Source organism: Paramormyrops kingsleyae, chromosome 21 (assembly GCF_048594095.1).
Source record: "Paramormyrops kingsleyae isolate MSU_618 chromosome 21, PKINGS_0.4, whole genome shotgun sequence".
Taxonomy (NCBI): Eukaryota; Metazoa; Chordata; class Actinopteri; order Osteoglossiformes; family Mormyridae; genus Paramormyrops; species Paramormyrops kingsleyae.
In genome coordinates this window covers 18,989,220-19,001,416 of record NC_132817.1, presented here as the reverse complement: position 1 = coordinate 19,001,416, position 12,197 = coordinate 18,989,220, and the positions used below count along the sequence as shown (strand labels likewise).

At 43.2% G+C, this 12,197-nt stretch overlaps 1 protein-coding gene across 3 annotated transcripts in view; it reads right to left on the bottom strand.

The window, feature by feature from the left end:
- Positions 1-815: 815 nt before the first annotated feature.
- Positions 816-12,197, bottom strand: part of LOC111858797 (PEX5-related protein-like) — a 72,200-nt gene continuing 60,818 nt past the window's right edge. For all 3 annotated transcript variants that reach the window (XM_023840884.2, XM_023840886.2, XM_023840885.2), the window contains 7 exons: positions 11,749-11,868; positions 11,254-11,397; positions 8,610-8,680; positions 6,541-6,729; positions 5,510-5,675; positions 4,215-4,372; positions 816-3,425 (listed from right to left, as the gene is read on the bottom strand). In XM_023840884.2, coding sequence (XP_023696652.1) covers positions 3,236-3,425; positions 4,215-4,372; positions 5,510-5,675; positions 6,541-6,729; positions 8,610-8,680; positions 11,254-11,397; positions 11,749-11,868 — 1,038 coding nt within the window. In that variant the 3' untranslated portion in view covers positions 816-3,235. The remainder of the gene's footprint in view (positions 3,426-4,214; positions 4,373-5,509; positions 5,676-6,540; positions 6,730-8,609; positions 8,681-11,253; positions 11,398-11,748; positions 11,869-12,197) is intronic.

Genomic DNA, 12,197 nt, shown 5'->3' with positions numbered 1-12,197 from the left:
ATTCTTTAGTTTTTTTACCCCCATCTCTATTCACATTTTTTTTTTATATTCTCATAGTTGTCACCGTTTTGGCTGAGAATACTGTCGCACAGCTCAGCAGCAGTTGTCATGGCTACGGTATGTCTGTCCCCGGTTCGGTGCTGACCTGTGTCGCCAGGAGCGGTCAGACGGAATTTGCCTGTCATGCCTCTCAGCACATCTCCGTTGAACTATGACATTAAATAAATCTCCACATACAATTGACCCTTTTTTATTACTGAGTGATGATACATTTAAGAATATCTTATTTTGTTACCTTATATATGTTCTAAAATCTAATCGCACCATGTAGAGTATTATAGAGCATACCTGCACACCCCAACATGGCTGAAGGTTACAGTTATTATTTACTGGTGTGTTAATTAATAGGATCCCGCATCGTTTCTGTGCCCATGTGCTGCAAGGTGACCAACGGCACCATTACAGACGAGGCTCTCTCCCATTACCCAGTGTCTGTGGTCCATGCCGTGATTCTGACGCATCTTTCATTGTCGGTGTTTCAGCCCAGTTAAGTTTTTTACTTGCTATTTATTTGCATTATTGTTACTCACAGATCGACAGCATTTACCCTATCGCGCTGTGAATTTGACAGGTAAGTTTGGTGTTACTAAAATGTGTAATTAATTATTATGATCCCCGGCTGGTAAATATGGGTTTTAAGCCTAATACGGAAACTGACAATTTATAACCGGGACAAAGGCTTTGAAAATGTGGACTAAATAATATAGATGGCGACTGGGAGAGGGCAGCAAAAAGCACATAACACCCACACACCATGGCAGTGTATAACAAGGCTTTATTCTAAAACGCGCTAACATGTAGGGCTTACCGTCTCGTCGCCGATTTACGCGGACTTCTGCTAAATTGCACTCTATTACCGCGCAATGTTGCGTGGTCACAAACTCACCATCATGGAGCAGAACATTTCTCATCATTACTCATAGCGTGGCCTTCTGTCAGGTTAATTAAATGCGCATTAGCTCAGTAACTTTCTGGCTGAAAACACAAAACCAACCCTAACGTGCTGTTTACGCAATAATTACACGTAGGCAACATATTTGAATATCTACAGCAATTACATTTAGTTACATTGTATTTACAGGGTACTGCCCAGGTAAGGTAAAAGGAGACTAAACGATGGACAGTATGCACTATTACTCTAATATATAGTATTAATATATATTATCTACACTATTCCAGTCATAAAAGTGTCTTTTGTTTATGTACTTTATATATGTGTATATAAATAAAGATTAAAAAGTGCATTGTAAAGAGAAATATATTCCATTAACTTGAGTATGCATTTTATGTACAGTACGTATAAATAAGAAACAATAACAAATTGGCTTGTGAGTCTCATGCATAAAAAAGTAAATCGGCATTCAAAAATAAAGGAATTGACTAGCTCTTGCATGCAACCTTTGTGTATTTATATTTCAATTTTAATTATTTCTGGAGCATGCCATAAACTGATTCACCTGAGAAAAGTTTTTTATTTTCTAAAAAAGTGTTATTTTACATCCTAAATAAACTCACGGCTATGCATTCTGGTATATAATAGAATATATATATTTTATATATATATATATATATATATATTTAGTTCTGAAAATACATTTGAAAACTAAGGGAGATGTATTATTCTTCTTTAAAACACAGGCCACTGACGTAGTGGACCAGAGCTGTTACCGTAACGCTACGTCTGATTTCTAAAGGAGTACCTTGGTAACTCTACAGAAAAGTTAACATCTCGACACGGATTGTACATTTGAGTACAAGACGTATCTTAATGGCAAGGGCTGGGTTTTTCTTCTCCACTGACAAGGAAATAAATTTACTCCAGCGATGCTAACAAATTGATACGCGTCCCACATGGATAAGAAATGTAATTTGTTCTCCGGATGCTCTCTGGATGTTTTGCGTTAAATTGATAAATGCGATCTGCAATTTTATTGTATTATTTCAGCCGTGCGCAGTGTTTGAAGGTGTCATTTTCCTCCGAGTTGTTCTAAATGTGGGGATCGCAGTGAATTCTTATTGACATTTAAGTATCTCCTCACCCGAGGATGGTAAGGCTATAGTGCCAGAAGATTCTGTACTAACAGAGGACAGTTGTGATTAATTTGGCGACCACTATGTATTGGCCTATACACCCAGTATTGCTTTAAATATTCAACTCAGTCCAATAACTCGGGTGAATGTGTCACGCTACTTTAATCATTGTTCAGACCTTTAAACTTAAAATGTTAGAGTAAAATTACTTATGCGTTTGATCAGTTTTGGATACTGAGGGTCGACTTCATCAGATACTATTTTGGAAAAAAGAGTTTTAAAACTCTTTTTTAAAAAATAGCATATATAAGACTCTGGGTCTACAACGCAATGAAGACTGTTTAATTTAAATATTTACCTAACATCTACCATCCATTAATAGTTTGAATAATCATTTGGAGATAAAGTTATATCACCTGTATTAGTTAGTAAAGCGGTACTATGCTTCATTCAGACTTTAACTGAACAATCATCTGACTCAGTGGGCCTTGTAGGGGCAAGATTGCTTCATCGATGGATTTTTTAGAACCAATCAGAAAAATGAGGTAGAAATGAGGTTTGTCTCAAGACAAGTATAAGCGTTTCAGCATGAAAATTCCTCCAGTAAACTGCAGCCTCTTAATGAGCGCTCAGACAAATATGCTTTATATCCAACTGGGTTCGTGCCCCGAGAACCTCACAAGTCCTGAGTCTTGGAATCACGTTAAGAACATTTTGGTCTCTGGAGGGTAATTTCATGTATAATGGGAATGGCCATAAACGCAAAGGGCTGTGGTTCCAATTTGTCTTACATACACTATGTTCTGACTGCTGATCCATTCCATAACTGTGTGAAGCCTTTTGCATTGCAGCTTGACAGAACCATCGCTATCCTCTGGTGAACAGACTCCACTATGCATTTCAAGCTCGGCTGGACAAGTTCTTCTAAGGCATACTAGCGCAATCTCCTTCTGGGAAACTGAGCGCAAATCCATTGCAACTGTCGATCTTCAAGCACTGATAGGAGTTCCAAAAGTGCACTATTAAATGGCTTTTTTCATAGCGTGCATTAAAATGGGTGGAAAATAGGGCAAGAGTGTGGTGAAAACAAGACTGAGATAAGACTTTGGATTCTCTGCCGTTTTTGGATTTAAAGGGTCTGAGGTCATATGTCCATGTTAAAGGCCTTCATAAGTAAGTCCAGGTCTCCTACACTGGCTGCTTGGAACAGCTCTGGCTGGTCCATCATGGACAGGGCTATTCTGAGGGCTGCCCAGATGTTGCTAGACATAACATGGTGGCTCCTGTTCTTCCTCTGTTGATTCAGGGCTGTTAGGAAGTTACTCACCGCCTCCCTGTTGGCGAGAGAGAGAGAGAGAAGCGATCTTGGATTGCAGGGGTGTGGCTTAAGTGATCACAGAAGCATTTAAATGGCAAGGGAAAATTCACGAGAAACAATACTACATTCATATGCTCATATATTCTGTTCTATATTCACATTATTATGATTAATACTAAAGGATACTATTGATGATAACAATAACAACAACAAGAACAACAACACTACCATCCATCCAGCCTATTCTGGAGACTACTGGCACAAGGCCAGGAACAACCCAGGATGGGGCGCCAATCCATCACAGCAACAACACTACCAAGGGTCTTTATCACAAAGTGAGATTTGTTTGTTGGTTACATAGATAACTTATTGGATTTAAGTATTCCAATTTAAATGGATTGTACCCTCATTCACTTAGATTTACTCAGACTACCTTAAATCCAACATGTTACGCAGCTAAGCCAGAAATCCAGCCACACAAATATGCTCATACTAAAGGTGATAAACTGCCTATATCACAAAGTGAGATTTGCCGGTTAGCAAGATAACGTGTCAGATTTAAGGTAGCCCAGTTTAAATCTACTTCGGTATCTTTGTTCACTTACATTTAGCCCAGACTACCTTAAATCCAACAAGTTATCCAGCTAAGCAAGAAATCCAGCTTTGTGATACAGACCTCAGGAATCTATGTGCTGGGCTTGGATCCTGTGATGTAAATATGATGTGGCGGATTGCATTAGTAAATGCCAGTATGTGTATTGTAATGGGGGGGGGGGGGGTGGCACGGAGGGTCGCGCACTCTGACCTGTGTGCGCCAAGATTGATGCAGCTGATGCCCAAATTGTAGCGGGACCTGATGAAGCCTGGCTGTAGCTCCAGGGCCTTGGTGTAAGCCTCCACCGCTTCCTCGCTGCGGTCCCCGTTAGCCAGAGTGGCCCCGAGTCGGTTCCACAGCAGGTAGTCCTGGGGTGAAGGTCAGGGGGCAAGGAGAAAGACAGCACCTTTCATCCAAAGTCATTTCCGCTCGATGAGTCACTTTCTCAGGTTGCGGGAATTATCCTGTGTCTTAAGAACCCTGACTGCACAAATTACTCATGATTGGTTTTAAGATGGAAAAAGGTTCGTACATTAGATGCCCGTCAGGAGATGGACTGTGATTTGTTTTGCTGCACTCTATTACTATTGCAATGATATGTTATTTTTGCTCTAGTGTTATTTCAAATTCAAGGTGCAGAGCACACTGCTCCAAATGGCTCACTTGCTGGATCCTTTTTAAAGGTAAAAAAAGAAAACCTGCATTAAAGAATCCATTAAATTCACTGGAGCTGTTTGATATTTTTGTTCTCTCTGATTGATCTACACCGAGGACGAAAACATCCCTTCAAAACTGCATGTCCGCAGTGAGTTCTGGCTATGCAGATTTAAATGTTAATGGACCTGTTCCAAACACCTCCAGATATTCCTCACGCAGTCCTAAAAGGAGCATCGCAGCCCATTTCAGCTTCCAGTGGGATCCATTTAGTCTGCTTTGCCTTAATCCTTTTGTCCTGCAACCTTTACCTAAGTGAGTAAGTCAGTAAGTTGACGGACGACGGCGACGTAGGGAAATGATTTATGGTCCTAGTGACTCACATTAGGGGATTCGTCAGTGAGCCAGTTTGCAGTGTCGATTAGGATCAGGAGGTTAGGGATGCCCGTGGCGTCCCTCACCGACGGCGTGAAAACCGTCTGGCAAGTCGACACCCTCTTAGAAGTTTCTCCCTAGGCAGCCACCTACAGTATGTCGCCTCTAGGATTGACCGGCCCTACATTATAGTAATACCATATACCTCAGTATTCTGCTTATACCACAGTATTAACCATAGCATAAAATTTGCCATAGAGTGAAATTGTTGGGGAACTTTTTTGTGAGGAATCATTAGCGTTGCTTTTGAAAATACCGGTCAAAATACCGTTTACCGCGGTATAATGTCCGGACGGTATGACAGCATGAGAAATTAGATAGCGGCCAAAGCTTATTCCCAACGCGTGAGTTTGATTGACGAACCCAAGTTTTGTTCTCCCGGTATACGTCAGACGGGCAGGCGGGATTGGGCCTACCTCGGGTCGCACAGACAGCGCGGCGTTGAAGGCTTCCACTGCCTTGTTGAATTCGGAGCTGAGGTTGAAGAGCACCCCCAGGCCCGTCTGCAGGTCCGGGTCGATGATATCGGGGTTGTGCTGAACGGCCTCAAGAAAGAGTTCCTTCACGTCGGCCAGCTGAGGGCTGAGGGCACAAAATTTCATCTGATTGCGTGAAATACATATAAACAAAGAGCATGCGTATGTACACATAGGCGCGTGAAATACATATAAACAAAGAGCATGCGTATGTACAGAAGGTGATATTGCTATTACTGACTGTTACCGACTATTAAAAATTACAGGTATGGTTAAAATCTGTTGATCTGTGGCATTCTATAATAATTTAGACCAGTGATTCCCAATCCGGTCCTCGGGGACCCACAGACGGTCCACGTTTTTGCTCCCTTCCAGACAGTCCACATTTTAGGGAGCTGGGAGGGAGCAAAAACATGGACTGTCTGCGGGTCCCCGAGGACCGGATTGGGAAAATATTTTTTAAATTTTAATGCATATTTTTATATAGTAATAATTTGAAATAAAAATCTGTAATTTGCTCTTCAAATAGGCAAAATGAATATGTAAATATTGCACAACATATGAAATATTAAAATCGGGATCCTGAAAGAATGTGGGACTACGTTTTGTGTGACAGCAAACGCCTGTAATTTGCACACTGCGATTCATACAGAGATAGAAAGTTCAGGTTCACAAAGTACAAGTCCAGACCAATATTTTGTTTCAACCAATCAGTTGACTATAAAGAATCACAGTCACAGAGTACTCAACTGGCTGGCTGAGATACAATCTCACAGGATTTGTACTTTCTGAACCTGCACTTTCCACCTCTGATTAGAGGACCCTGAAATAACAGAGGGATCGTTCTACTGATGGACAGTGCAGTTCCCCGCGCTGAGAGACACGAGGAGCTGAAAATGCAGCCTAAAGATAAGCAGAACTGGAGGGCGGTTGTGTCTCGCCGGCGACGTTCTGGGGGTAACAGGCCGTACCTGGTCACGCTGGAGGCACGGGGCGAGCGGGGGGGTTTTGGGGACCTCCTGGCCAGGTGCTTGTAGCGGGGGTTGTGGCAGATCCACCTATGTAGGGCTTCGCAGGCCTCTTGCCGCATGCCCGTGTTGGTCAGGCTGACGGCCAGAGCCATGAGAGCCTGCAGGTTGTTAGGGTGCAGCTCTAGACACCTGAGGAGATGTGAAGCCAATGGGGGGGGGTGGGAGGGAGAGGTTTATGAACAATGTCTGTTACTCTGTACACCCTTAAGCTCACTGGTCCCATCTGCTCCAGTTCATTCACATCCATCCATCCACTGTCTATAGCCGCTTGTCCTATGCGGCGTCGCACCCGAGACGGGGCGCCAACCAATGGCAGGACACTCACACTTCCCGTATTTTTACTCCTCTTTCCTCATTCTTTTCTATTCCCGTCTGTCTCTACTTTTCAGTATTTGAATGCCCGTCACTTAAGGGACAACAATAATAAGAACTGTTAATTAAACCGCCAGTATAGCAATGGTAGCTTAAGGGTTAGGGAAGGCTGTTTATGAGTGAAAGGCTGCTGGTTTGAATCCCTGCTCAGCAAAATGTCACTGGGTTACCCTGAGCAAAGTACTTCTTTAATGTGAGAAAACTGTTAATAGCGTGAACTTGTTGACCATCTATTCGACACACGTGAAATGACACCTGGGTCCGGCCTGACAGGTTAGCACACCCTTATCAAGAAGCTTAGGCCAATTAACGCTAAATTGTGAGTGACTTTGTTAAATCAAGGCTGGTTTCCTCCTCGCAGCGATTTCTCATCCAATTATGATTTGCAGAGCCTGGAACGGAAGGGTCCTTCAGACATGCAGTAGCATCCTGTTTCGCTTCGCTGTCTTTTGCTGTTGTTTTTTTTTCATTGTGAATGTCTAATGAAAATAAGAAACAATTAGGCTTTAATTGTTGTTTAGTTAATGCTCCACTCAGCCACTGCCCCAGGGATAATTACGAAGTGTCTTATATTTAACAGTATCTCTCAGCCTTTCAGCAGTGTAGACTTTACCTTTCCAGCTAATCTTTTAGCATAATTTATGTTTTTTTTTCCTTTGGAAGAGCAGTAGCTGAATTTCAAAATTTTCAGAAAATGCTACATTTATTGCCAGCCTGAGTTATGGTGGGTGTTTTTTTCTAGGGCTGCAAAGCACCAAAAATGGAATCAGTTAAAGCAGATTTAGGTGCCATGAAGATGATGCCTATCTGTGATTTGTTGAATGCTCCTGGTAATCCTGTTATTTTTGGAATTTTTAAAAATTGAGTTATGCAATAACATGGCAAATCAGGTTCTTTAAGGTGGGAAAGTTCCTGTAATTTTCTCAAACTGGGATTTTAATCTAGATATGTTGTAAATAATTCCACAAGAAAATAAGGATATTTATTAATGTAATGTATGTGTCAGAACTGATTAGGAGGGTTTTGGCAGAATGATACTGACTTCTTAGATCACGGTTTCCCAATCCAGTCCTTGGGGACCCGCAGACGGTCCACTTTTTCACTCCCTCCCAGGTCCATGTCAGACATGGAGTGGGAAACACCGCCTTAGACGAAGACGTGAGATTTTCCTGACATTTTAGTGCTGAAATATCATTCAAGGTTAAGTGTCTGAAGCTTGAGCATTTCAGCGAGGAACCAAACATCCCTTAGCTCAATTAGCCGTTCTGAGTGAGGGCGACGTGCAGAGCGGTAAAAACAAACCCATCAATAAGATGGCTGTAAGATTTGCTTCCCCTGGGACGCTAACAGATGTATGTGACACAGGGGTAGGAGGATGGAATGGGGAGTTTATTACGTTTTAACAGAGCGAGAAAACAAAATGGCCTCCATAGATGGCTGCATTAGCGCTAACATAGGGATTAACAGACCAGGGAAGGACAAGAGCCTTCAGACACGCTTCTCCAGTAAATGAGACTGTTTTATACCATTAATAATTATTAACTGACTGCAGGTGAGCTAAGCAGCTTGGCTCTGACCTTGCCCTGCTCCTGGAAAATCCACACCCCTGTAGAGATCCATGCAGTGCCCCTCCTTACCTCTGGAGGGAGACGATAGCTGCTTGCTCATTCTCGTTCTCCGCTTGTGTGGTCCCCAGCACCTGCCAAGCCTGAGGAGACAACGGGGTCGAACACACAAGAAAAGACAGAGAAGCCCTTTAAAATGAAAGCTGTCCCAGGTTGGACACTGTGCTCCGGTACTGACACCGTAAGGTAATTCAATGGCGACACACAAGCCCTCAACCTTGAATGCTTCATCAGAATGATGTGCTTCATATATTTTGAAGCTAAACAGCTCCTATTATTGCTTACATTACTAAGCAGACTCTTACCTTAGGCAATTTTCATAACTTGCAATTTTACTGCTTAATTTTTAAGTGCCTTATCTCTCATATGTGGAATGTGCAACCTTCTGATTTCCTAAATCACTATCTGGCTGCCAGTTGACTCTCAACACAGCATTAATTAAAAGGAGAATTAATGACATGCCACAGTGCTTAACCTGAGGTCACGGCAACATAGACTCTTTCAGGTGCAAAGAGTTCATATAAAATCTCTTTCAGCTCAGAAGAGGTTCCATCACAGTCTCTTTCGTTTGAGAGGTAACCACTCCAACTGTCTAGGACCCTAAACCAAACTCTAACTCTAACTGAGCACAACAATAGCAAACCAGCAGCATCCATTAGCCTCGTATTGCTGGTACTGTCATTGTGGGCGTGGCGAAGGAGGGACGGCCCACGTAGCGGATCTCGGCAAACAGGGTTTTATTAAGGCGTACTAAACAAAAAGGGAGCAAAGACAGCAAAATAAGTAGGCAGGAACAAGACCTAAACTATAGCTAAACAAAAGTAAAATAACACAAACAATACATGTAAGCAAACATGGGATCAGGGGAACAGAGAATCACTAGAAGAGGGGGACACGGGATGACCAGTGACACCTCCTGGCCAGACAGGGAACAGGCATAACAAAGGGGTAGGACAGGAACCGATTCTGACAGGTACTTGACCAAAGTACTGGGTCAAGTTGATGACTCAGGGTCTTTATGAGCCCCTAGTGTCAATGGACAGAGCAATAATCTATTAACTGTACATCCCAATAGAACAGCCTGTACAGATTAACTAACCCTGTACGTCTACCACTGGTCTATTACAAAATCAGTGCAAGTCTGCAAAGCCCTTCAAGAATGATGCCAGGTTAGAATATAACTACCCCTCTGGGGTTTTAGGTTTGACGTCCATGTGGTGACACAGGGAATTGGTTAAGGATGAATGAAAGCGCTGCTAGTTAAACTGTAAAGGAGTCTGGTGAGGCAGGATTAGATGCTCGCGGGACGTCCCCAAGGCAGAAGCGTGGAGACGTGCCAGTCCACAACAGGAGTGCAGAATCAAATCAACCGCAGTGGGAGAGGAAGCATCTGCGCTAAAGGAAAGCACAGGCGTATTTTTGGAAAATCTCGGCTGGTGTTCTCTCTCTTTCTCCCCCAGTAAACAAATCCACGTTTTAAATAGATCGGATGTGTCATCTAAGGGTGACCTATATCACACGAGCAGTGAGACAGTGTAGCACTTAAGGACGTGGACTTATAACCCAAAATGTACTGGCTTAAACTCCAAGGGCTGTCAATACTGTAGTAACCTTGTGCGAGGCGCTGGGTGCAAATTTCTAGCAATCGCTGTATACAGTAGAGGAGTCTAAATTCACGTTTTTGCTCACGCCAATGGATCAAATGGACCCTCTGTGGGTCAGTGAGGACTGCGTTGGGAAAAACTTAGTCACTTGGGTAAAAGCATCAACAAAATGACAAAATTGTGGTATTCTTTGGTGTGGAAACAGCTGATATAAATGCACAAGTCAAATGCTGATAAACAAAAAAAGCACAATAATGTCATCCATCCATCCATCCATCCATCCATCCATCCATCCATCCATCCATCCATCCATCCATCCATCCATCCATCCATCCATCCATGTTCTAGATGTAACCCGTGGAAGAAGTGTGGCAATGGTTATAGGTAATAATATAAGTTCATAAACCTAGTAAAGGGGGCTTAAAAGGGTTAGATGTATATTGCTAGTAATGTATGTAGTGATAGTAAGTTGACCAATTCTGTAAATACTAAAAAAAAAAAAAAAAAAAACGTGTTCATGTATTGTTCTGTGTTTAATGTTATTTATAATATTGTTTTTATGGTATTATTATGGTAAGAATATAATTGAAATGTATGTATAATTGAAATGTATAGTTTACGTTAAGTAACCAGTGAACCAATGAGAAGGGAGTATGCGTCCGAGGGTGGGAGGAAGGAGGAGGGAAGAGAGGCGAGGGAGGGGCGAAAATGGCATGAGAGCAAAGGGCGTCTACATATCCCCGATTGGTCTATGCAGGGTTAGGGGGGTCTACCCCAGAAGCTATGGGCACGCGGCTGGGAATAACCCAGGACAGGACAGGGCAACCCAATAATTAAGAAACCTTAATTAAAAATAAGAACATCGGAATGCCTTGTGGTCACTTAAAACTCCTTTTCCGTATAATTTTCCCCGCCAGACCCTCTCTGGCTATGCTCACTAGAAAGCCATCTGAGAAACAGCCAGGGTGTCGTGTTGAAGTCCATGCTGAGGTAACCCTTGGTGGCAGCCCTCGGAGCAGCCGAGGGTCCGTCTCACGCTCTCTGTCCCTCACCTCTGAGTCCTGCGGGTCCTGGAGTATGGCAGCCTCCAGCAGCAGCACGGCGTTGGGCAGGTCCCCCTCCCTGGCCTTCCTCAGCCCCTCCTCGAAGGGGTTGGGCCACTCCCGGTACGGGTTGTCCGTTTGGAAGTAATACCCCTGACAGGGATACAGGCAACAAGAGAGCAGCCAGCTCCAAACTCCCTCTAATCACTCAGATGAAACAACGAAACATTTGGACTTTTGATTTGAAGCAAGTGTAAGAGCAGCTTATTCCTGTATCTATTAAACCATTGAGGTATTATTAGATGTATGGTCGGAACAGGATGTTCGGCGATGTTCGCCATTGTCTTTGGAGATGCAGATAAAACTCCTGTAAAAATTCTCTTTTCGAAGCCGCTTTTTGCCTAGGGCATCTACTGCCTCACTCCCTTTGAGTGTCTGCGTTCCCTGGACATGAATATATGCAACAGAGCGACGTCACGTTGGGCGGCGTGTGAAGAAAAGCACCTTTTCATGTAGCGAGACGGTAGGATGAATGGTGCCTTCGTTCTCAGCCTCTTCCAGCCAGTTCCTCCGCACCAGCTCCTCCCACTCCACCTGCATCTTGTCCCAGAATTCTGTGTCGGACTAGGGGAGTGGACAAGAACGCCGGGGGAGGAGCAATGAGTAGCCAATCATGACGCTGAAGAAGAGAAAGGACACCTGCGTGAATCAGGTAAGCATGTGCTCTGTGATCAGCTAGCATCTTAGCATAGTGAATTGCGGTACAATTTTAGCATACTGAATCATAATCATGAGCAGTGCCTCTTTATCACAGGACGTGTGGCCGGACTTATATTTTCAGGCCATTATATTGCCAGTAGATTCAGAAGATCTAGCTTAACGTTCAACTGTCTGCTATTGCTCTTTAAACACAAACTATTCCTGCTGAGCTTATTTAACACTCGTGCATGGGT